Source organism: Cydia pomonella, chromosome 8, assembly GCF_033807575.1.
Source record: "Cydia pomonella isolate Wapato2018A chromosome 8, ilCydPomo1, whole genome shotgun sequence".
In the NCBI taxonomy this organism is placed as follows: Eukaryota; Metazoa; Arthropoda; class Insecta; order Lepidoptera; family Tortricidae; genus Cydia; species Cydia pomonella.
Window position 1 is genome coordinate 12937802 of NC_084710.1, and position 26213 is coordinate 12964014.

A 26213-nucleotide genomic window follows, 5' to 3' on the forward strand; every position below is an offset into this window, starting at 1 on the left:
ACACTTTATGTCTAGATATGTACATATTCACAATCGCTGCCCGAGGGGTATGAATTCGTATACAAACACGTTTAAGAGGCAAGCAAGTGTCTGTCGCAGGCATTTATTGCCTTGGGACATTTGTAGTTTCTTGCGTTGGATTTGCATAACGAACGACCCTTCATGCTTTGCACAATTACAGGGCACGGATTTGATATATTACATAAACTAAATTACACAAACCGTTCTAGGGGATTAAACTACACGTAAGTGATACAGAAAACTTTTACAACAGATTTTAGATTCTTGTACAAAATTTATGTTCTCTTTTTTCCAGGTTTGTACCTGAATGAGACTCTGAACACGTGTATCCAGTGCAAGAAGGGAACATACCAGTCGGAGGCGCAACAGACCGCCTGTGTGCCGTGTCCCATCAACACCAGTACGAGAGGACCTGGAGCTGTGAGTATTTAGCCCTTTTAGGAATCTTCAACTAAAAAAATCTTTAGTTTGTCTTGCTTGCACCTAAATGAGCAAAAAAATAGCTACGAAAAAATACAAAAAGAGGGTACAAAATAATGTAGCTACATTATTGCTTATAAGATACGTTACCAACGGATGCAGTAATCCGTAATTCGTCCGCAAGAAATGCCCCCGCGTTAATTACCTAGACGTATTATAAAGCAACACATAGGCAGTAATAAATAAAGCCTCAAATCGCATTCTAGATCTTTCCCTAGCTATCAATATTCTAAACACAATGATATTATATAACTATAGATAGGTTATACTCAAACATAAGGAGCACAACAAAATACTTCCATATTTATTTCTATACCTACTAAATTTGACTATTTTTTGCAATCCATTTATAGTTGTAAAATATAAATTCGTGTCTTTCTCTTTCTGTGTGCAGGAGCTCGTTAGCACGTGCACATTTCTTGCTTGCCTAGGCGTGACTAAAAGGCAACTTGTACAATTCGTACAAGGTTAGGGCTTTAATTTTGGAACGCTTATAACCTATCTTGTGTTATAATATCACTGTCTTAACATTACAGACATCACAATTGGAATGTACGAACCCATGTGAGATGAGCGGCCCAGAGATGCACTGCGACGCCAACGCGTACTGTCTCCTCATCCCGGAGACCAGCGAGTTCAAGTGCCAATGCAAGCCTGGATTCAACGGCACTGGAAAAGTTTGTATAGGTAAGAAAATAATGAAGGTAAAATTAATCCTACCAAAGCATCATTTGTGGATTCTCATTTAGGATTGTTATTTAGGACATGGGTGAGTGGATTCTCAGTTGTAAACGCTTAAAAATCCAGTCATCCATAAATATACTCAAAGATTAACTGGATGAGATCCCTCAAAGGGTTGAGTTCGCCTTTGTACTTCTTACTAATAGTATGTTTCTTAAGTATTTTTGTAACTAGCCTAACCGTGTCACCACTATCGAATGATGCTCTTAATGTGCGTATTATTTTATTAATTGCTTTATAAAATGAAAGCGTTAACGTCGTGGTTAAAGTAGGTATTTATTAACGACGCATATCGTCAATACATGTTCACTTAAATTGTACGTTCCGACGTGCATGGTACATAACTCAGGAACAAACATACGTAACAGATTCGCCAATTAACTATTATAATTCACAAATCAATAATTAATTACCAAGTTACGAAAATAGTAACTTGCCGTTGAATCTCTTCACGTTATTAATTCAAACAGGATTCGAATAAATGGTACTTCAATAAACGCCAGAAATAGAAGGCGGTTCATCACTTTTATCTAACTGATTACTTACTTTAACGTAGGCGTAGGTACTTTAAAGAACCGTACCTAAACGTAAAGTACGTTCGTACTTTCCAAGCCACTTGCATAAGACTCGATGATTTTCGATGATAGGTACCTATGTTTGATCTGGACAGGTCATACCACAACGAACATCAAAGACACTGGTACAATCCAGTTTATTTCCATTTTTCCTGTAATATAAAAAGTTATTGGTGAATTCTTAATATAACTTGAGACTCCGGCACCTGTTAGGATGGAACAAGATGGAACATGAACAAGATTCTTAGAGGTAGATATTGCTATGCACCCTAAGGCGAGTAAGCATAAGGATAGGAATGGAAACAACCACACGCTTCTGGCACGCCGAAGCGCGCCGCTTCCGAAAGGTGGCAAGTTTGAGTCTTGGTGGAGACGGTTAATTTTTATTGTTTTTCTTTCACAAAAACAATAGTATCACACAACACACGCAGACGTTTCTGCTTGAAAAAAAAATTAGATTTTAATACAGTCAAACTTTTGGCGTGATGTTTTAATACGCAGGTACCATTAGTACTTACCTGCAAAATAAACCTTGCACATTCAATTTTAAACAGTCTCCCGCGGTATTTACGGATCGCTATGACCTTCAAACCTTCAAGAAAAGAGCGAACTCCCATCTTAAAAGCCGGCAACGCACTTGCAAATCAGCAGGTGGGTGCATGGGTCTACTCGTTTGCCTCCTATATGATAAACCGGAGCTCTAAGGCTGCGTCATAATAATTTATTTTAGCGCTTAAAACACATTTTTACTGACGCATCACTTGCAACCATTATTCATTTTTAATATGCTAAATAAATATACCGTTTATTATTTACAGATGTGTGCCTAGAATTCTGCGACAACGGTGGTGAGTGCATTAAGGACGCACGAGGCGAGCCGTCCTGCCGCTGCACGGGCTCATTCACCGGCCGCCATTGCAGAGACAAGAGTGAATTCGCGTACATCGCCAGCGGAGTCGCCGGCGGTGTCATCTTTATCATTTTCTTGGTGCTGCTTGTATGGATGATCTGCGCGAGGTAAGTCAAGTTCAGGAACATGTATAGTTAAATTATTATTGGCAACGATGCGTCCATTAAACTCGATTTTCACCAACTTGCCTATTTTCGAAGACACACACGCTCTAAATAAAAGGAAGATAAAATTAACTCTAGCTTCACTGTAGATTTATATGACGAATTATGGTATAATTCGAAGTAGTTAGGTAAACTTCAGGCTATCAAGTACCACTTAACTTTAAAGTAACAAATACGTTATGTGATTTCCTTTTTTCATAAAGCACACATCAAATAAATAGATTTATTCACAAATAGCATCGTATGATAGTGACGTACGGATCACATGCGAAACCACCATAAAGAAAGAGCTTAATCCCAATGTAAAAAGAGCGCAAAAACTAGATTCGTTGTCGGACAGTACCATACGAGTCGATACCGTTTACAACGATTGCGTTTCGTATCGAATTTCCGATCGCATAATTAAGTGCGCCACAGACTGGCAGAATGCGCTAGCCGACATCCAAACGGTTTCAATAGCATTTGTACGCTATCGAACTCCAAAAATACCTACCCTACCGGAGTAATCCAACAAATTATTGATATGTGACCGGTGTAAGTCGATTCTGCGTATAGGAGCGTTCCTCATTGCTTTTTACATACTTACCTACCTCTTAATTCAATCAGGAAAAACAACGAAATTTCGTAGGCAAGCAGCGTACTTCCACATGTACCTAACCGATTACATAAGCCCTCGTAGGCCAATTCGTATAAATATTTAACTCTAACGCCTACGTCCCCTGCCGAGACACGACACGCTCATCGAGCATGTTGTTCAACAATATACCTACCTAAGTCTGAATGTCTTACTGGAATCAAGCAAAAACGTCAAAATGTGTACGAAGAGTTTGCGTTTGTTTCGATTCACTTTCGTAGAGGTGTCATTGAATTTTACTTAAAAAAAAAATATTTACTAGTATACTATATTATAGTACCTACCTACCTAGTAGAAGTACAGGGCCCTCACTAGATCTCTACCAAATAGCCGAAAATGCCATCAAATTCAGTCAATGTGTCAAAGAAAGTGAGACGAGTCAAAAGCTCAATGAATGACCGAAGTGAATACACATGTTTCATGCGTTTTATTCGTAATCTCTGAACCTTTTTTTAAACCTTTTTCCAACAGGTCGACAAAGAAGAAGGAACCAAAGAAAACACTAACGCCAGCCATCGATCAAAACGGATCTCAAGTGAACTTCTATTACGGAGCGCACACGCCATACGCGGAATCCATCGCACCTTCACACCATTCCACATACGCACACTACTACGACGACGAAGAGGACGGCTGGGAAATGCCTAACTTCTACAACGAAACGTACATGAAAGAGAGTTTGCACAACGGAATGAACGGAAAAATGAACAGTTTAGCGCGATCAAACGCTAGTATATACGGGACGAAAGAAGATCTGTACGACAGACTAAAGAGGCATGCGTACCCGGGTAAGAAAGGTCAGTAAGTTTTGGCACATAGATTAGATGCACCTCTATATTTTATTTGCAGCTTTCGCACGCCTGAAATGCTGGTTGGCGTACATTTGATTCAAAGCCTTGTTTAAAATATTTATAAGTACAGAAAGTACCCTGGTTATCCTCTTTAACAATTCAGCATTTTAAAATAATGGATGCTATTATTAAAACGAAATACTTATTAGGCTTAAATATTCAAAGTACGCATTCGCAGTATTATAACGTATTAAAACATTTAAAACTATTAACAGTACAACAAAAACATTGCTAATTATCGCTCTATTGAATACTGTCTAATCTAATCTAACCTGCACTTGTAAATAACATTTGCGGCACTAATAGATAACTTAATAAAAATAATGTGGCAACCGACTTCCATGACGCAAACCTACAATTAATATTTGAAAACTTGTCTCGATATTTGAAAACGGTTGGACGTAAATAGAGGTAGACCAAGATAACTCTACAACGATTTTAATAGCATAGACTGTGCAAGTGTTATACGTCATCATTTCATAGAAGTTCGACATTTAAAATGACACTTGTACAGTGTGGACTATAAAAAATCACTTCAGACTTATCTTGGTCTAACTCTGTAATACAAGGGCAAAAAATATAACCAACAGAGATAAATTATGTCATTATGCTTACTTGTCAAACAAATATTTGTCAAGTAAGTTCATATATATCGTCGATTAAAAACTTATTGGAAGTCAAGTCACAAAGTTGGTTTGAGCACAGCACCGTCGTTTTCTGTTTGATGTGCGTCAGAAATTGAGTCACCCGTCCGTTGAACTTCATCCATTTTGTTACATCAATAACAATCGTTATCAGTTGACGAGCGTTTCAATTTTTGATCATGCACAAACAAGCATACTAAGATAAGAATAAGACTTGTATTGTATGTGATGCAATGCTAACTGACTTGTTGTCTTTTCAGATAAGAGTGACAGCGACAGTGAGGGTCAGTAAACATTATAAGGACTGCGTTATGTCGTATTCTGGTCAAACTACATAATACTATCGTACTAGTTTAAATTCTCGGTGTATCCGAACAATAATAGTCAATATTATTGAACTGTATAGACTTGCAATTATGCGTGAAGTGACCGACGAATTGTAGATGTTGTATTCGGTTAGCTTTAGTTATTAGTTGTAATTTGTATTAAAAGAATGTGTATTAACACACTCACTGTTTAATAGTTACAGCCCCACCAAATATATTATTATAATTTATGTCACAAACCAGTACATATAATGGCACACAATAGTGATTTTTACACAAATGGCTTTAGTTTTTTTTTCTCAAACAGTGAATGTGTTGATGTCCTGAGATTATGATCAACGAAAGAAATGCTCAAATAATTTTAGGCGATCACTGCCATATCCGCGAGCAGGCTTTTGTAAATTGGCATTTTTTTTACAATACATTAATTTCCAAAATATCAATTGATATTCTTGTATATAATGCGGTTAAAATATTTTTTTTGTATATTTTGATATCGACAGAAATATTATTGATACATACATTGACGATTTTAGTCAAACTTTTTTTGTATTATAAACTGGACTGTATTTTTTACCTTAACAATGAGAATGAATGTGTGTGTGAATGTGTTATACCTTTGATGTGAGTGTAATGTACAGAATGATTGTTATGAGAGTATTGAGAGTGGCGAAATAAATATGTAAAGTATAATAACATGGTATGCATAGTGAAACAAATAAATTATTATTATTATATCAGTACATTTTGTATAATTAAATCGGTTACTAAATACGTAATATCCATATTCACAATGGGATAAGTACATAGTAGGTATACAAATGATGCTTTAAGATGTGAATATCTTAATCATATTAGGGAAAGGTCATTGATGTTATCTGACTTAGAACTGCTAGATCTGAACAAAAAGGGTACTTTTATGTAACTTTAAAATAACCAAGGTGTCAATATATTATAATCTTGTTGCATACAACGTAATCCTAAGGAGTATAGTATTGTTTTAAATATAGTCAATCTAAAATAAAAAATAATAATAATTTAGTAAAATTATTCTTTTAAAACGTAAGTGAAGTACCCAGGTAAAAGTAAAAGAATACTCATTGAATCAATCGTGAGAGGTCGATATACATCCATCACATTTTATTACCACATTTAGTGATTAGGTACATTAACAGTAAATATTTTTTACAAAAACTTTAATGGTGTAATAAATTTTATAAGTATTTTTTAACCTGTTTTTTTTTTCATAATCCCTTTAAATCCTTTCGCCAAAAATCCCGCTGTTATGTTCCGCCTAAAAGCAGCCCACCAATCGTAAATATCCACCGTTTAAAACTAGTGGTTCTGGGAGCTGTAGACCTAGCGGTACGCTTCACAAACTTAAAAAATGAAAAATTAAAAAATACTTCATTGAACCATTATCACAGCAATGGTCTTAAGTGATATAGACCCCTGGCACTTAAGTCCTTTATGGCAATTTGCACTATTTTGAACATTTTCCAAAAACGAAATGTTAGAAAAATGATATCTAACTATCGAATCATCCAGACATTCGAAAGCTTTTTGCCCAAACTGAAACGGACACCTTCGCTAACCCTCGGTCAAAAAAAAAAAACTTAAATAAGAAAAATAACTTGTAGCCAAACAATAAAGGTCATCTGAGGTAAAAGATTACAGAAATTTCAAATTAAACTGGTACTGTGTCATATGTCAAGCGATAACATCTGACTCGATCACGTAGTGCCACGCCTCGATTCGTGGTGGAATACTTTCAGGCAATAAATACTGATAAACAAGCGTCATAATAAGTAGCAGATAACCAGACACAATTAATGCCAGCAAAATACTTCGTGATGTACTCGTATTATAATGCTTCGTTACTTTCCTGTGCCATGGCCCATGGTCAATATTTTCGGCAGTTTAAGTGGCAACTGGCTAAAGTGTGACTACATAAATAAATATATAGGTACCTATATTTTATAAAAAGATTTGTTGTGTTGAAAACTAACAGTGTATGGACCAAGGTCTGAAATAAATGTTCTTTTTATTTTATTTATTTTTTATACTAATAAAAACTTTATTAAATAAGTAAACTGCCTTTAAAAAGTGATTAAAAAGAAATAAAAACAGTGTTACCGGCACTTGCAGAAACTAAAATGGTCAAGGAGAAATTAACGTTTGTATGACATTTATCTTATTAATTGTATTTTGAATTTAATTATACGAACGAACTAACAAATCAGTCAAAAATCGACTATTTATGGTCACTTTAAGGCAGTTTACTGACACACTATATCTATATCAGAATATAATGTGCTTTAATAAATAATGAATTAACGATATTATAATGATTTATTAAATTACTCTATATTTATACTCCCTATACTGTTTATTATTTTGAAAAATTAACAAAATTTTGGTGTTAACTACTATGATTTTTTCCCAGTTGTTACCACTGGTAAAAAATGGGGAAAAATCCCAGTATTGGAACCAACTTAACTAGTGTGAATAACTCAAACAGTTTGTACAGTAGGCCAAGTCGCTGAATGCAATGTGAAGGGTTTGCAACAGAATGCAATTAAACTATTTAAATGTATTCAACAAGACAATTTATTCCAAATGTTACACAGCCAATCAATTACTCAATACAAAAGATAATATCAAAAATACTATCAACGTACCTTACATTAGTACTGTAACAACTACTTATATAATTACTTGGAGTGCTTACTGTAGAAGTCCTCCATGTACTTCGCTAAAGCCTCTACTTCTTCGACGGTGACGGCATTGTACGTTGACGCCCGAATTCCACCGACATCCCTGAAAAAAAAAGCTAATTTTAGTGACTAGGGAAGATGAAATTTGCGCGAAGTCGCGGGTTTGAAGCCTATCGATGGGTCTACACTTGCCGCAAAACCAAGTGGTGAGTCAGGTCATAATTCCACCTCTTTCAATCTTGGTTGGCCTTAACAAGGTGAAAGGAGATAGCATTATGATCTCAGTCGCCAGTTAGTTTTGCAGCAAAAGTATAGTTCAGAGGTCGGCAAACTTTTGAAGAGAAGCAATAGAAATCATCAGTTTTAGGAATGTTCAAGAACCGCAAAGGTTGATTTGACTGGTCTAAGTGTTAATTATTTGTCGCATGCGGCTCGCAAGCCGCGGTTTGCCGATCCCTGAACTCTAGTTTATGCGGATTAGCGCATCCGCAATCACCAATCCCTACCAAGAAGTGCCTCCAACACATTCGTAGCAACAGAACTTCCAGTATTTCTATAATAGAGTATACGCACTGAAGTGTTCTAGAGTAGTCAGAGGTACTCGTAAGTAACAATAACACCAGCTCATTTGAAAGAAATGTAAAAATAAAATAAGCAAAGATAAGCCCTTTACATCTCATGTATGTATTGATAAATCATAAATACAGTAATAAAGTCTCGCAACGCGCATGTAACCCCTCTGGAGTTGCAGGCGTATATAGTCTACGGAGACTGCTTACCATCAGGCGGGCCGTATGCTTGTTTGCCACCGACGTAGTATATAAAAAAAAACATCCCTATACTGTATCAATGCAAATAAATAATTTGCATAATTTATGTAGTAACACTCGAATTATAGACATCATAGTATTTTGAAAAGTCATGCTTACTAGTTTAAACACGTCATTAAAATGTCCAGTAAGTTATAGTAATAAATGGGTACATATGTCATCACCAAAAACCGGTTGGAAACTAGTTCCATAAGATAAAGTTCTACTTATAACATTACAGAAACAAAAGTAAAACCGCTACACTGGAGACAACGCCTAGCAACAAAACATAATCGTTGTCTTATCAGTCACCCTGATGTTTGTAAAGTATTCCGCTATTGGATATCTCGTATAATCGATTTACATTTTTATCATCTGTCACCATGACTGTCACGTTGTAACAAGTATGTAAGTGAGAAAGTGACAGGCATAGTCACAGGCGATAAAAATGGAACCATGCTGCCACCGTTCGTATCACAATATCCGTTAATATTTTTTTGTAAGTAAAAGGTACATAATCTATACAATTGTAAAATACCCCTAGATTGGTCGATACCAAAATGGAATTAATTTCATCATCTTCAATTAATTCTTGTGTTGTTTTGCGTCTCATTATACAGCTGACTGGAATGAAATTAGGTATACATCTGGCATTGCAATGTTAAGAGCTGATCCGATGATGCAGTCGGAGTTGGCATAGGCACTCAGCTCACTGGATCCAATTAGCAAGTCGCTCTCACGAGCGAGCATAGCGTTGTCTCGCTCAAACATCGGAGCGACGTGCGAATCGGATCCAGTGCGCTAAGTGCCTTAAGGAACTACGCGACGAGACTCCATAGAAGTTTTCGAAAAGGAATTTATAATGATACGTGTTAAATAAACAATTATTTAAAAAATAATTATTAAGTAATTATGTTCAACACAATAATTAAAGTTGAGAATTTAAAAAAAAGGTCGTATTAAAAAGGCAGTTTATGTAAACCTTAAAAAAGACCGTAATCCAATCCTAAACGCCGGCAAGTCACTTACAACCCCTCTGGTGTTGCGGGTGTTCATTGGCGACGATAATTGCTTACCATTCGATTCGTCTGCTCGTTTGCCTACTATATCACAAAATAAAACTAGCCAAGAGCATTTCGGGCCATGCTCAGTGTAGAATTCCGTAGTTACCCATCAGTCAAAATAGACTTATTGCAAAAACGGCTAAACCGATCAGGTTTGCTATAATTTCCTTGAAAGTCTTTACTAAGCTTTGCTTACACAATTTTTTTCATATGTTTTGGACTCATGGTTCAAAAGTTAGAAGGGGCACAATTTATTTTTCTTTCAAGCGATTATTTCCGAAAATATTACGTTTTTCAAAAAATGGTTTTTCAAGACCCGTATTCGTGTTGAAAGACTAACACCCCCAGTTTTCGCGTAGGGAGCCTTAAAAAAAAAAACATTTTTTTTAGTTTTTATTTCCACCTTTCTAGCACTAACGATCACGACAAAGCCGCGGACGTCCAGACGGACAGACAGACAGACAGACGGACATGGCAAAACTATAAGGGTACCTAGTTGACTATGGAACCCTAAAATCAAATAAAATAAAATACTGTATCAATAAGAGCCATATTTACCTATGTCCCTTAAGCTGAATCAATCCCAAAGCCTCAGCCCCCTTCAAAAACTCCTTCTCCAAAGCATCATCTCCTTGCGGCGAGCCGATTCTGAACGGAATGTTCATTTTGCTCCTATCCTTCTTGGCCACTGGGGCGTAGTAGAAGCCATTGGACTCTTCAATGATGTTGTAGATGATGGAAGACTTCTTAGTGGCCAGCTCAGCCATTTTATCAAGGCCTCCTTTCCTCTCGATCCATTGGAGCACTCTGCCCATTATGTAGATTCTGAAATAATATAAAAATTGTAGTTACCTTCTTAACCATTGACATATCTCAGGACGGGTCTGACGGGCAATAAGAATGGAGCCAGTACAGCGGTGTCACGCACAGGAATTCGAGACAATCGTGCAGTCTAACACCACAACGCGATTGGTTGAATGAGTTCGCATCATGCGCGAGATTGGTCGCAACTAGTTGCGTTAGTCTGCACGATTGGCTCGAATTCGTGAGTGACTGAACTAGGACCATTTTCGGTGCCCGTAAGACCCGTGCTTAGACATATGTCAATGTTCTTAGCACTCTTTCGTTTTCCCAGGGTCGACCCCGCTACCTCGCAAGGATAGACCATACTTCTGGCAAGTATTATCTCTTTAGGGTTTTAATCACAGATGCCACGTAGGCTTACTATTCGGTATTCGGCTACTTTGCAGAACAATATTGCGTGCTATGCGGCCGAATACCTATTACACCTACTTATGAAGTAAATTTTCACAATTAAAGTGTAACGCAAACCATAATATATAATATTTAAAATGTATTTTTGGGAAGTTGTTACAAATGAAGATTTTTTAAAGCATTTATTGTTTGCAATTTCTTTAGTTTTCGTAATGAATGTGACTCAAAATGTACACATGTTTTACCGAATATTCGGCGCTTCAGCCGAGAATGTGGCCGAATAGTCAGTATTCGGCCAAAATCACTATTCGTGGCGTCTCTAGTTGTAATTTTAAATGAAAGTGGAAATCCAGTGGGCGCAAATTTGCTGAGTTGACTGGTTTCTTATAACAAAAGCAACCTGATTTTCCGGGTTTTACAAAAAGTCAACATTGTGAGGGAGGGCTTGGAAGAGAACCCTTTTAAAGATTAGTTGGCTTTGTACGTAAATTTATCTTTATTGTTTTGTACATATTTTGTAAACTAGTTTATATACAATAGTTTCTATAGTATAGTATTTTTCAAACACAAAAGGTACAGTGACAGGTGTCATTTCAATACAATTTTGGCGTTTTAAGGTTATAAATTATATTGAGACCGTATACTTCGTGTTTGAAAAATACTATACTTGTAAGAGTTGTAAGACAATTTAAAATAACATTGTTTGCGTGAACATTATAAAAAGTGTTTTCACGCCATCTATTACACTAACCATGTACTTTAGAGAGAGCGGAAAGGGGTTCGAGTACAAGTACGATTTAGTTCACTTACGCAAACATAGGTGGCGTGTTGAGGATAGAGTCAGCTTTGGCGTTGACGGTCCAGTCGAGAATGGAGGGGCATATCGGCAGGGCCTGGTTCAGGAGGTCTTCCCTCACGATGACGAGGGCTACTCCTGATGTGCCTATGTTCTTTTGAGCCCCTCCATAGATAACACCAAACTAGAAAGAGATTTTAAGACTTTTATAACCTACATTTTATAACTATTTAATTGTAAACAGTTGCATTAATATGAACTGGGTTGCAGCTATTTATGCTATTGTGCCGACAGGGGTTAGTTTTGTTTACTTTTATTTCTTAACAGGTCTCTGCCTACCCCTCCGGGATATAGGCGTGATTATATGTATGTATGCACATATACTGCACCGTACAGCCGAAGCGGCTACACATATTATATATATATATTACCAGAAATACTGTATATAGTTATTAAGTTAATAAAAAAAAATACGATAGTACTATCCTGGAGTTCTTCATTCTTCATCAGAAGAGCTTAATTGAGGAGTATATCGAACAGTATGTATGTTATTACTAGTATGCAAACCACAAATAGCCTTCCATTATTGAGACAACCACACATATGTAATATAAATTCCAGTATCTATGAAACAAAACAACATTACCTAGTAATCTTATCAAGTGAGTTAACAACAAGATATGATTGTATCATGTCATCAGTAAGAACTGATGAAATTAGTCATTACCTTGGAAACATCAACTTTCTTGGACATGAAGTTGGAGGACATATCAGCTACTAGCGGTACTCCTTTTGTATCAGGAATGAAGTCAAATTCAATGCCTAAAAGAAAAAAGAAAATATTCTTATCATGCCAAGTACAAATTAGTTAATTAGCAGAATTACAAAAATAATGTGGAAGAGGTAATGCTTAGTCTCTACCACTCAACCAGACAGATGTCACATGATGGGTTATTTGAGTTGGGGCAGCATGTATGATCCTACATCAACCACCATTGATGGCTTGGAGGCAAGACCAAAAATGTTTATTTAAAATTAGGGCATTGTACCTCCCAAATAACATAAGAACCAAGTTATAAGAGGGGCTCATATACAAATGATTCTGGATGTAGCTGGAGTCAGACCTTAACACATTCAGTGCCGGGAACCCACCTGGTGGGCGCTCGTGAACTTTGTTCAAATGCCGGACAACCCGCTGGGCGGGTTGTTTTGTACGCAGCTATAGACCACCGGTTTCTGGGGTAGTGCACCATTTTTTGTCTGGCAGTGAATGTGTTAAACCCAAAAAACTTTTTAAGGCACCTTTAAATTGAGCTAAAAGTCAAGGGCATAACTACTACCGGGTACCGAGTTTCGTACATAGATCGATCTTTCACAGGGGTTTTTCTTTACAAATCAATGGTAGTTTTGATAGTCATAAGCACATATTGTCCTAAGACCCAGCCATACAAATGAATTATGACTGCAATTTGAACCTATAGTGCAGAAAATACAGTGGATTTTAATTTGTTTGAAAATTGAATGAAACAAAACATATACAACTCTGTTCCAATTGAATATGATTTAAACAATTGAATATGATTCACAAAGCGTTCATGCAAAGAAAATATCAGATCGCAATATAAGTACAATATGGTACTTCCGAGAACTAGCACCTCAATATATAAAAAAAGTACCTTCATATCGGCTATTAATGTCTTCAACCATCTGCCAAACGAAATAAAAAGCCTCGAAGGAAATACTATTAAAAGATGCTTAAAAAACTTTTTAATAGACAAAGTCTTCTATAATTTAAAAGAATTTTATAACTATGTAAACCTAAATGTATATTAAAATATAGTTTAAGATAAAATATTAAAGCCTAGTTTAAGTTAAAAATAATTGTACACCCGAGAAGGGTAAAACTGTTGATACTCATCAAAAAATGTACCTAAGTCATATTCTTGTACCTACACAGTTTGCACAATAAATATTTCTGATTTCTGAAATTTCATCAAACTGAATAAGTCCTAGAGGTAGGACCTGGGCCATACTTGAGGATAAGTGATATGATAAGCTTAAATTGAAGAATAAAAATCTAACTTAGACTAAGTTTTAGTACATGTCTGTATTCTTGATGGATAGGCTTGCCTTTATTGCCAACTGGTGGTTGGTATCTAGGTAGAATTTTTTGCTAATTGATAACTCACTTAAAACTACTATTATAAGCCTAATGTGTCCTTAAGAATCTTGTAGATGTACTGTAATTTGAAATGGAGTAATAATTACCATGTATAGTCTCATTTGTGCAGATGTGGACATAAGAAGCATTGGGGTCTAGCTTCCACGTAGACTGATCAGGGATTTCCGTATAACGGTCAGTCGGTGGCGTGACGATGTTCACCTTTCCATACTTCTTAGCTTCTTTAGCGGCTTTCGCTGACCAGGCGCCTGTGAGCATTTATTACATCTCTATTTATTTCTTATTAGCACAACATAGTGGATGGTTTAATCTGTAGACATAGAAAAAAATTGTTAGTAAATAAACCAAGTTAAGGTGTGGTAAGGGGAGATAATTACCAGTAACAACATAGTCGGCGGTTCCTGTTCTAGAAATCAGATTAAGCGGTACTGCAGCAAATTCTCCTTGTCCACCTCCAGACAGAAAAAGAATTTTGTAATTTGCTGGCACATTCCTAAAACAGAAAAGTCGTGGTCAAATCTGTGTGTTATGGCTCCTTCAAGGTTTTGATGATTCCGCAAATATCGATACACGGCCAGATTTAAATTTTATAGTTTGACTTGACAATAGTAATATTCTAATCTAATATTATACAAATCTCCGTTCTCACAACACGTCAAAAAGATTGTCAAATCGAAATCGGTGCTTCCCGCGCAACTTTTTAAAAACTTTTATACTTTAGTGATGCTAATACTTGGCCATATCAATAAATGCGAAGTTCGCATTAACAATAATGCGGATCTGTTTTTTGTTTCATTTTTTATAACGTTAAGTTTAAGTTATACTCAAACACCCAAATTGTCAGTAGAAAAAGGCGCGAGATTCCAATTTTCTCTGGAAGATCAACCCTATATGCCAATTTTTTATTTTTTGTGCCGCCTTTTTCTAGGGACATAATATGAAAATAACAATTGTACTTTCTAAAGGTTGTTACGATCAATGTGTTAAATAAGACAATTTCTCAAAGTTATGTTAATTATGTTTTATACGAACGAAACAAGAAATATTTTTGTAACTATTAAAAATATATTTTATTTCATGTACTTACAGTAATCTCCTCACTACTGCTTGAATTTCTGTATTTAAATTTAAATAAGTGGCGGTCCGGTGGCTTGTTTCCAATAAACTAATTCCTGAGTTTTCGTAATTTGTAAGTTCTTTTTTGATGATGTCGTATACCTTTAAAAGTAAAAACACTGATTCAAGTAGGTAGGTAGGTATGCGGGCGACAATATTTTTGCTAAACAGCAATTCATTCAGGCCAATTATCATAAATGCTACTAAGTAATTGTGTAGTTAAATGACTTATAGGCACTTATTTTTTCTAAAATACTTACTTCTTCTGGTAATTTTGCTGGACCAGCACCGAAATTATGTATTTTGACCATGTCTAGTTAGTTTCGAACTATTGAAAGAGCAAAAGCACAAGTATCTCTCCCGAGATATCAATTGAGACTGGCTTAACTTGTTTGTCCCTCTTTCGTCGCGCCTCTCGCCTGATAGTACTCAATCGGCTCATTGACCGAGTATACTTTTATGAAGCGCTTGCGCTGCTCGTTACTATCCACGCGATCCACGCACGGCACGCTGATGTGATGATAAGCATTTTGTATGTGTTAATATTGGGGTGCAAAATATTAAAATAAAATGAGACAATAGGAACCATAATTCAAAATGGTTTTATTATTTTGTTTAAAATATTAGTTTTAGTTACCCCTTTTGCATACCAAATTAGGTTAAGCATGTAAAATTGTAAACCTACCGCTATATGTATCTATTATTAAGACCTTATACCTGGTAATGTTAAATGCAAAATAAATTATCTTAATCTTTAAAAAAAGAAAAAACTATGTTTATGAGAAACCCCTCATAAATTCTCTCAGAAGACGCTGTTCAAAAAGTCTTATGAGAAATGTAATATAAAAGGCGAACACTTTAATTCGCCCTTTTATTTTAAATACGATTGTATTTAATTGTATAGAATAGTATGTACGGATTACTACAGAAATGCGCTACTTAAAAATTATGACTAAATAAATGTGTTTATTGCGCACTAGATAATACATAAATAAAAATGCTGATTATAATGGATTATCTTATAATAGCGACATTTTAAGTTTAAATAAAGGCCTGTCAGGCCAGAGTTATGGCATGGCATAGAAACGTCTAGTATGCTAATTTTTAAGCAGTTGTATAATTTGCCACTTAATCGATAATCAAAAGTTGATTAAATATCTAGAGTTACACCAAGCTAAGTTGGCAGCAATTTTGATAGCCCAGAGTGTGCAAATTTTATTTTAAACGTCATACTTCTATGACCTTATGACGTTTAAATAACACTTGCATCATCTGGGCAGTCAAAATCACTGCCAACTTAGCTTGGTCTAACTCTATACAACTTAAATACATATTTACTTATTGTCATATAATTGCTGATATAAGTCAGAAACTATATTAGAACTTTCGCATGGAAAAAATATTTATTATTAATCTGATATATGCTTAAAATAGGACCTTGACATACCCATAACCATAAACGACCTAGGTTGATTGGTTATTAATTTATTATTAACAATTAGTTATTAGGTCGATCAAGCAATTCCCTACCCTTTAAGTTATAAAACCAGAGAAATTAAAAGATTCGAGCTTGTGATGTTTGCACATCTACCTTCGAGAACGCAGCTCTCGCGGCTCCATTCTAGACAGCTGGCTAAGGCTAGCCAGATGCAGAGAGCCCTTAACACCCATCCACCTGTCGGGTGACGGGACTCCCCAGGAGCACTCAGGTACGTAGAGTCGCTACTCCTCAACAGTTCTCCACAAGCTGTCCTACGTTGACTGATTGAATTGGGAAACCCAACGGATGATACCGTGTCGCATTCCTACGTCGAATCATCATTGATAGCGGCAATAGAAAGTTAAAAACACACACTAAGTGTAAGGCCTGAGTGGACGCTCGAGTTGGGCGTGCAGCGGGGCGGGGGTTCGAGCGTCCACTCAGGCCTTACACTAAGAAAATTTCAACTGTCTACCTAATCTAGAGATAGACAGGCAGACAGACTTTTGTATGGACAGCGTAATCTATTATATTAGTTTGATTGTCTCCCTTGGGGTACGGAATCCTAAAAAATCAATTACATGTCTGAGAAACTTTGCTAGTTACTTTTTATCAGGAAAATACGGCAACACTGGCGAATGATTGAACGAATGAATGATAAGGTACTCGCATGGCCGCAAGGCAAGACGCTCACAAAGAGCATATAACATAATCACTACGTTGACGCTCATTCGTCTATTCACATTGTTCAACCATTCATTCATTCTGTCGGAAATCAAGCCAAATCATTCATTCATTTCAATCAGCAAGTAGTGGCTTTAGTGTAGTGTTGCGGTTTCTAATTTATAGAAATATATTCATAATTTAAGTTTTATTCAGTATTGAATACTTATAATAAGTGGCGTAAGTGCTATAACAACGAAGATTGTAAACGGTTCTAAGTTATTTCATACACGGCATGCCTCCGGTAAAGGACGAGTCAATACGGGAAACAAATTGCCTGGAAATTATAAATATTGTGGAGAAAAGTCCTGCAAAAAGCACATTGGTTGATGTAAGGGCTTGCAACAAACCTGCCGCTAAGGTAACGTCTTGGAATAAAATCCTTATCATAATTTTTTGCGTAGCCACAAGTATCGATCTCTAGGCGAGTGTGGTATTTTTCCCGCATTTCACTTTGCATGGGTTTATCATTTATTTTTTTAGTACTTAGTTTAGTTATAGCAAACAGTTGAAATACTTTGTGGCTACTTTTGTGCTGCCCACGCGGTGGTCATTGTTCGAGGTTCGAATTCATTGTGTCCTCAAAAGCCGGCAGGTGTATAAACAATAGCGTACTTATTTTACCATTACGTGGTTAACCAAACCTCGGGAGATGAGGACGCACCGAAGCGAATATGTGATTTGTTTTTTTTTTCGTGCAAAACATTTCGCCTTTCTATGTTACATGCGCTTTTTTAGTTCTATTAGTTTAATTTATTTGGTTTTCATAGAAATAGTGCAATGACTGAGGTCTGAAGAATTATTTTAAAACTGGTGTCTTTCCAGTAGTCAGCCACTCATGATAATAATACTAATTAGCTGAAGTTTTGAACTCCTTCAGGGTCATAGTGCTAGAGTGAGATTGTAAATATGTCAGTCTTTTAGTGATATTTTATTTTTAGGTCCTAACCAATTGATCATAATCATAATCTTTATTGTTTGTGAGAAATGGGTTACATCAAGCTTAAATTACAAATTTTGTTTTTGAATTTCATTACTTGATTGTAGCAATCAGTCCAGTTGAGCTCACTTAACTACACAAGACATTATTCCCATTTCCTCATTATATGGCAATGATCTCTAATTAAAAAATCATTCCTTTCTGGGTTACTTACAAATACATTACATAAAAGTTAGTAAAACTGCAGACTTTCTTATCTTGGTTTTTAATATTTGCTAAGTATCACCACAGAATAAATAATAGTACTATACAGAAGTGACACTGCCTTCAAAACAGAAGTTTGACAGTGATTCAGGGACAAATTATGCTGTCCCTTTCTAATGTCTGGCACTATCCCTTTCGGCCATTTATGGTTGTCAAAATTCAAGTCATTATTTTATCTGTGATCGTGCACATATAGGGATGTCAAGTTGTGCCAACCCTAATAATTGCTCGGAGCAATGCTGAGCATAATGGAGCTGGGAAAAGTCGAAAGGAGGAGTATCGCCACACTGGTATCACTATTGTATGTGCCATCTATGAAGATTCACCTTTTTATTTATTTCCATACTAATCACAACAAAAAGAAAACTGGAAGAGTGTCTAAGCTAAACTGACCATGCTAACTTTACACAAACTTGACAGTAAAAACACATACATATTATATCCCTATAAGCTCCATACTTGCCATAGTACTTGGCATGAAAACTTAGCATGGTTCGACTAACTCTATCGCTCATTCACTTGACAGCAACAAAGTGTGGCAGTGCCATTGAAAACATCATATTTTCATATGATTTGGACATTTATGAAAATGAAAATCTTTATTTCAGGCAACTAGTAGTAGGCTAGTAGTAGTAGTACCCATAAATGTATTATAACAAAATATTATATTTATAGTAAGACAATGTTTATAGTAAGACATCCAGTCTGTTGCTTGTCAAGTCAAAAGTTAGCTTAGACTAACTATAACACCATCCCATAATCTGCATAGTTGTTTCTAATCTAGGGATCAAATTTTACCCACCTGAAGTAACTCACAATCAAGTAGGTAAATATTTTTTGTGCATAGGTAGTCTATTCTTTGCAGGGTTCTTTACCGATAGGAATGAAACTGGTTACCTTTTCTGCCCTGTTACGGCAAGACAGTGTATCTTATTATATATTACATTGTAATAGGGCAGTTTTGCTGTCTGCCTAAGTGCATATCAGTGGCGGCGCGTCACAAATATTCGTAGGGAACCCGAAGCTAATTTTGCTTTCCTTTTCTCCATGAACCGATTGTGACAGTACTTGACGGGCTGAAATTAGACAAGCCGGTGGGAATCGAGTTCTTTGAACGATCCGCCACTGTGGCATATATCTGTGTATAAAGAGCTTGCATATTTAACTAATTTAATCATACATTAAATTTATCGATTTTATTTCATACACAAGCCATACAACTAATTAAACTAGACTTAATGGATTTTTGAGGAGAAATAAAGCACAAAGGCACATTTTATAAGAAAGGTTTATATAAAATTGTGATTGCCGTAATAGCAATGTTTTCTAACTGATTATTTAATAAAAAAATATTTTACGGTACAAAAGTATTTTTGTTATAAATTCCTAGTATTTGTGTATAAATTACAAAGTAATAACATACTGAAGTAAAGTTTAGAAAGGGAAATACAGTTTTAACAGTACATATGCAGGCCATCAGTTTCCAACAACCTTCCATTAAAAGGCCACATGCAATGTTTAATCAATATTTTGTACAATGTGTGTTATTCACATCATATTTATAACAGCTTGGCTAAGTGGTTATGTGAAATTCTATAACTTTCACCTTTTCTATGAATATTAATTTAGCTGTATCTCATGTAATATGGTTATAAAATACATATTACATAATTATACATAATTCACTTTCTATAAATCTAGTTTAATGGAAAAGCACTATTCTTGATATATTTATTGAATAAATTCAAGGTCAAGATATTCCTTCACATTCCTTAAACTTTGTTACATTTAGTATGATGTAATTTAAACATTGTTATCTCATTCTTAGTACTTTTTGACCACCAAACCATGACATAAGTGCTACTTACTTGCTACAGTCAAACACTCAAGTGCTTGCATATTTCGGTCACTTGGCCAACATTAACATTATTAATTTAATGCGTTAATTATTTATCGTTAAACAAATACCGCCAAGTCTTTTGTTCTCTATTCTTTAGTTTTCTTCAAGTGAGGTCATATCACTATTGTGAAGCTGGCAAAGTCGACCTTGGAAGTCGCTGTATACTTATTTAAGTATATCCAACCTTTTTATACACAAAGGTTGGACGCCTGACCGTGCTCTAAGAACATAGCACTCAAGAGGGTTGCGACAAAAAAATGCCTTAGTATATTTTGTCGCAGTACCACTTAAAATGTCATTGGAAGTTAATCATTTCATAAAACGAAAAGGTGCTTTAGAGCAGTCGCAGGTTATGCGCTCCGGTTTTCGCATTTAGCTTGTAAATATCGGGCCATTGTGCGTAACATATCTGTACCTACTGTACTTACCTATGCCATGCCAGATTGTCGGCAAGCCCGGGGATCGGCAAACCGCGGCTTATTTGGACCCGCAATTGTGGCTCTTCAAACCTGATATTTCTAAAGTAATGACGCTAAGCACGAAGAATGGCATCATGGACGGGACAGCAATATCTATAACTATGCATGTGCGATAGAGATAGGAACAGGCGGGTCAATTTACGAAATTCTTCGTGCTTACTTTACTGTTGCATGCACTTCTCTTCTAAAGTTGGTTGACCCCAGAATCTAGCTGGTCTAACTGCATCCAAAAGCGCAGGATTCTCCCGGTGTCTCCAGGCTTTCCGAAGTTTCCGCGTTGTCGATCCAGCGACTTTTGAGGCCGACTGTATTCCTTACTTATTTTAAGAAGCTACTTGCCATAACCAAAGTAATTAAAGGTTAATCGTTTTCCAACAATGCCGGCCGTTAACTCTCCACATAATGGATGCAGAAATAACTTTAGTGTTTGAGTGTACCAAGCGTATGTAGAAGCTGGGTTATTATTTACATTGTTTACCAAGCGTTAACCTCGAGCAATCCAGTATAAATGTGATCTCTGCCTACGTATCAGTGGCATCCAATCGGTCAAAGTACAGGGGCCTAGCAAAGATGAAAATCGTATATCGAAGTTCCGATTGGAATTTTCTATTAACCCATTAGCGCCCATTGTACCCTCTTGGGTTACTGCGTTTGATTCGATTTTCTACTGTAACCCCACCTAAAAAGCGTTAGAAAAATTGTGGGTTCCTAAAAGTGGGTGTAGGCGCTAATGGGTTAACGAGCTTTATCTCGACTAGGCTTACAGGAGTTTCACCGGCTTGCCCCAGTCAATAGAGCAATAACAACATCTCAAAGTAATATCCAAATTGATTCCAGCGTCCCTTAACCCGTTGAACGCCATTCGTCACAAAACACTCACCCACACTACACACCAAGATTAAGGGTAAAGGGGGGCCAATTTGTCTTACTTGAAAGCATAAAAGAAAAATACAATACAACATACAGTAACGTAGTAGTGTACGCCATTACCATTACACTTATAAGCGTTCTTGGCGCTGTAGTAAAAAATACTCAAGACGACCGCTTTTGGCGTTCAAAGAGTTAAGGAGGCTTGGCGTTCGTGTAGTTTTCATTTGGCGGCCTGAATATAACTGGTTTTTCTTAGACGACTGTTAGTTAAAGTATAGGAATACAGTATGCGGCAGTGTTCGTATTAAATGTAACGCTTTGCTGCCCATCATGTAACTTAAAGTGGAGGGAAAGTGTTACAGTACTACTACACTTTAAAGTGTCTATTGTATGCGTCATGTTTTATAATGGTTTAATCGGACAGGCTTGAAATGTTATATAAATATTGATTGTTATCATATGCAATTTGATATACCTACTGTGTGTCACTTCCATTTATGCAATTGCTGGGTTCGAGCATCGAAGTTCAGTTCATGAGTATCAGCAGACCATTGACGTATATCTAAGGACGGGCCTTACGGGAACTAAGAATGATACTAGTTCAGTGGTGTCACTCACGATTTCGAGCCAATCGTGCAGTGTAACGCCACCAATTGGCTCGAATTCGTGTGCGTGACACCGCTGTACTGGCCCCATTCGTATTGCCCGTCGGGCCCGTCCTTAGATATACATCAATGCAGCAGACCATAATAGACCGATTTTTAGAATAAACCATATACATAACGGATCGTAAGTTGATAGAAAGGCTTGTATTACAGGTTGATGTTGTTTAGTTTATTAAATGACATACAGAAGATAGAAATAAAAACTAGTAGCCATATGAGGCAACTTGTAACTTTTAATAGTAGAAAGAAGAAAAGTAGTAGTAGAAACTTAGCGTCAAAAATAGTCAAGACTAACTTGGCTTACTTTTTCTTTAACAGCTATGTAATTCAGTTCTAATACGCAAGCCGGTAGCAATCGAAATCTCTGGACGCCTCGTCATTGGCGCAGCTACCTAGTCAAGCAATTTGAAAATTATCGACATATGTGTACCGCGTATGAATAGTCACGTTTCTATCTTTACTACCATACCAACCCGAAACCGTTAGCTCGACCTCTGTTGACGTGAGAGCGATTATTTAATTGATAGGTATTCTATAGCGCGTGAATTTGAATCTCTCCCAACCTCGTCGGCGGCAACGACTTTGAAACAACGCTTTTCACTTTTTTTTCGCCGTCGAGCGAGTCTCGCGTCTCGACGTCGCAATAATCGCTCGTCTAATTACTATCACATGTGACTATAATTACTTAGCTATTATTTTTATTTTGCAATTTGTGTATTTTGTGTTTAATGCATCCATTTTGTTTATTCGACAGTGTTAGTTACAGTGCGTCATGTGGGCAGCTGGTTATGTTATTTGTGTACACGATTAGTTAAGATGCACAGGACTGTCTAGTGTGGAGTGCCTCTATGTAGTGCATGTTTTAGCACCTCAACACGGAGACGTCATGACTAATTCACAGGTAGAGTACTTTTATTCTTTTTGTTGCACAAGTTGTTCATTTCCAAAATACCAATTCGATTTTCAAAACATACAACCTACAGTCGGCCTTTTGAAAATGTTTAGCATACTTAGACAAAATTCTGTGTTTTTAAAATAAGAACGCCATGGTCATTCAATTGTACATTTTCGTTGACCGACTGTACTAGTAGCTGCAAACTTATCTACGCTACTAATGCGCTCAAATATTGTCAAAAAATATTTATTATACAGTAGAGTTGATTATTTTGTATGTATTAGATTAGTATCTTGCAGTATAGTGTCTTCAATACTTTTGCAGATGGCTATGGTGGCACAGAATCTATTTGGTATCTGGGAAATGAGGACTTTTTATTTTTTATCTTAAGCCTTACATTTATTTCCACTCCCTATTTTGTAGTGTCTGTCTTTCATAGTAGGCATATTTTATGTTAAATGATAATAAGTATAGAAAACGTATCCTGCGTATCCTGTGAAAGTGTGAGAATTAGACAGAAACAGCGCACCCATTTAGGATCCAAGTTCTCTCGTAAGTCAAAGCCGTAAAGTGACGTGAAATTTTGATACAGGCCAAACGTAAAGTGACGTGAAATTTTGGTACAGGCCAAAACGCTTTAAAGACCAAAATTTTGGGATTCCAATTTTGAATAAAAAGTGTAAATAAAACTAAAGGCGCTGCCATGTTAATTTGTCTATTATTCAACTGCGCGAAGAATAGATATTGCTTCATTAGTCATCTTGGTTTATAGTTCCAGACAATTTCACTTCTATGAGTGGTAATTGGGTTTAATTCCTGCACTTGGCGTTGTTTTGTACTAGAATACATCATTTAAAAGCGAGGTTGTCGACGCCAATAAACCGTAACCATAACGATATGTATTTATAATAAACATAAGGTTAGTTGGGGCAAGCGGCCACTCTAGAATTGTAAGATTAGAATCAGACCATGCAAACTCTGCGCAGACTGCAGTGGCAGAGTGTGGACGTCTCACCATAAACGTGAAATGCATATGACGTTCATAATGGCACATAATGACATCAACACTTCAACGTTACGTTCAACGTCACGTCAACTTTAGTTTATTTAGTTTAGACGAACTTCTCTTCCGTGTGTCTACAACCTAACTGGATTAATGCGCGCAAGTTCCTTTTACAAGTAATTTTTAACTTGTAATTTTAGAGTTTGGTGAGTAAGTACATATGTCCCATCATCTCATGTAATTGCCCTAACAGACCTTACAGTTATAAAACATTGTCGCTATGAATTCAACCGTTGTTAGAAACTTAGAGACGGTCAAGATAATGAGACTTCATACATATTTGCAGAATACGAGTAACTCAATAAAACAAAATTTATAGGCATGAATATACAAGATGATTGTAAAGGGTAAAAGTTAATTGGAAGCGGTATTATTATAAATACATTAGGTACATAAAATATCGTAACATTTTTATCTGATATAGATAAAATATCCTGCGGTTTAATTATCAGGATTATCTGGAGATCTAAACAAACAATCGAGTGACGTTATTCATCGATCAGAGATTTTTGTTATAAGCGCGAATAAGATAAGCCTTTTTAGCGTCCTACGGATCTTTTGTTTTTTTTCTACGAATATCTTAAGCGGCTGCTACTTGTTAAGCGTCATGTATTAGGCTTTAGATAAATTTTAAGCTGTATTATTTCCTACGACAGTCGACAAAGCTTTTAGGGCTCGCTTGTCTGTTAAATTGTTTAGGCACAAGAAGAAGAAGCCTTAGGAACGGAAATGTCCTCGAAGCATACTTAGAGAACATTTGAGCTAAGCTAACTTTCCATTATTTAAATTAAGGATGTTACGCTTTATTACTGCTGTTATTATGTAGCTTTATATCTTAACTGTTGCAAAAACCGGTCAAGTAGCCGTTAGTCTGGCGCGCCGAAAGTTCACCTTTTCTAATAGATTTATATTAACATGTCTGCAGATGCAGCTTAAATTTAGATCTATATACCGTACCAACTATAAATTGATTCTGATATTATTTTTGAAGTAAAAGATAAATCAATCCAGCCTTGATTCAAATATTTGATATTTGCTAACCAATATACATTGTAATCAAATATTTGATCATTTTATTCAACATGGCAACTATGTTAATAATCGGCCATTCAAACTTTGAGCTTGTATCATTTTATAAGATCATTCATCATGAAATCATGAAGTAGGTAAATATTAAAGGCAGATCAGTTACTTAAAAGTCTTACAACCTACATATTATTTTCTATGGTAATAAAAGCATTTATAGTGGGACAGCGTTCTTTTAAATGCAATAGTTTTCATCTTAGGCCATAAACTCTTTTTAGGGTTCAGTACCCAAAGGGTAAAACGGGACCTTATTACAAAGACTCTTGCTGTCCGTCCGTCTGTCACCAGGCTATATCTCATGAACCGTGATAGTTAGTTGAAATTTTCACAGATGTATTTCTGTTGCCGGTATAACAACAAATACTAAAAAGTAATCCGTAAGACTCCGAAATCCTCGGTGGGCGAGTCCGACTCACACTTGGTCGGTTTTTTTTAGTAATACGGCTATATACAGGTATCGATCGCGTCATTCACGAAGACGCGTGCTTTGACTTGGTATGTCATGTTATAAAAGGTTAGATTTGACAAATCTGCGCGTCATCGTGGATAACACAACTATACTATTAAGTCGCTATTGATTTTTATTACTTATTAATAAGGATC

The 26213-nt window shown here is 36.2% G+C and overlaps 3 protein-coding genes across 5 annotated transcripts in view; 2 read left to right on the forward strand and 1 right to left on the reverse strand.

Moving 5' to 3' along the window:
• LOC133520618 (sushi, von Willebrand factor type A, EGF and pentraxin domain-containing protein 1) overlaps positions 1-6577 on the forward strand; it is a 104522-nt gene extending 97945 nt beyond the window's left edge. Inside the window, exons 32-36 of the mRNA XM_061855140.1 lie at positions 317-441; positions 1038-1188; positions 2636-2834; positions 3997-4322; positions 5281-6577. Of these exons, the coding sequence (XP_061711124.1) occupies positions 317-441; positions 1038-1188; positions 2636-2834; positions 3997-4322; positions 5281-5312 (833 nt within the window). The 3' untranslated portion in view covers positions 5313-6577. The remainder of the gene's footprint in view (positions 1-316; positions 442-1037; positions 1189-2635; positions 2835-3996; positions 4323-5280) is intronic.
• A 1361-nt stretch (positions 6578-7938) lies between these two features.
• Positions 7939-15663, reverse strand: LOC133520626 (probable phosphoserine aminotransferase). The gene is made up of 8 exons (XM_061855155.1): positions 15506-15663; positions 15217-15347; positions 14507-14622; positions 14216-14377; positions 12675-12769; positions 11962-12131; positions 10495-10761; positions 7939-8166 (listed from the first exon to the last, which is right to left on the reverse strand). The coding sequence occupies exons 1-8, from the start codon at positions 15554-15556 to the stop codon at positions 8061-8063; spliced, it is 1098 nt and encodes a 365-aa protein (XP_061711139.1). The 5' UTR covers positions 15557-15663; the 3' UTR covers positions 7939-8060.
• A 1845-nt stretch (positions 15664-17508) lies between these two features.
• The window catches only part of LOC133520620 (coronin-2B-like), a 29617-nt gene continuing 20912 nt past the window's right edge, over positions 17509-26213 (forward strand). Inside the window, exons 1-2 of one of the 3 annotated variants that reach the window (XM_061855146.1) lie at positions 17671-17809; positions 23321-23467. In XM_061855146.1, the coding sequence (XP_061711130.1) occupies positions 23453-23467 (15 nt within the window). In that variant the 5' untranslated portion in view covers positions 17671-17809; positions 23321-23452. Of the gene's footprint in view, positions 17810-23320; positions 23468-26213 lie in introns of all 3 variants that reach the window. The other 2 variants (XM_061855145.1, XM_061855147.1) reach the window with 2 other exon arrangements.

What these genes read in the sequence shown, in the direction of transcription:
- LOC133520626 (XM_061855155.1), bottom strand. Translation starts at nt 15,556, where the DNA reads ATGGTCAAAATACATAATTTCGGTGCTGGTCCAGCAAAATTACCAGAA. An exon ending in CACAAATGAGACTATACATG is followed by an intron (nt 12,770 to 14,215) that starts GTAATTATTACT and finishes TTTTTCTTTTAG; the next exon opens with GCATTGAATTTGACTTCATT. An exon ending in AGAAAGTTGATGTTTCCAAG is followed by an intron (nt 12,132 to 12,674) that starts GTAATGACTAAT and finishes ATCTCTTTCTAG; the next exon opens with TTTGGTGTTATCTATGGAGG.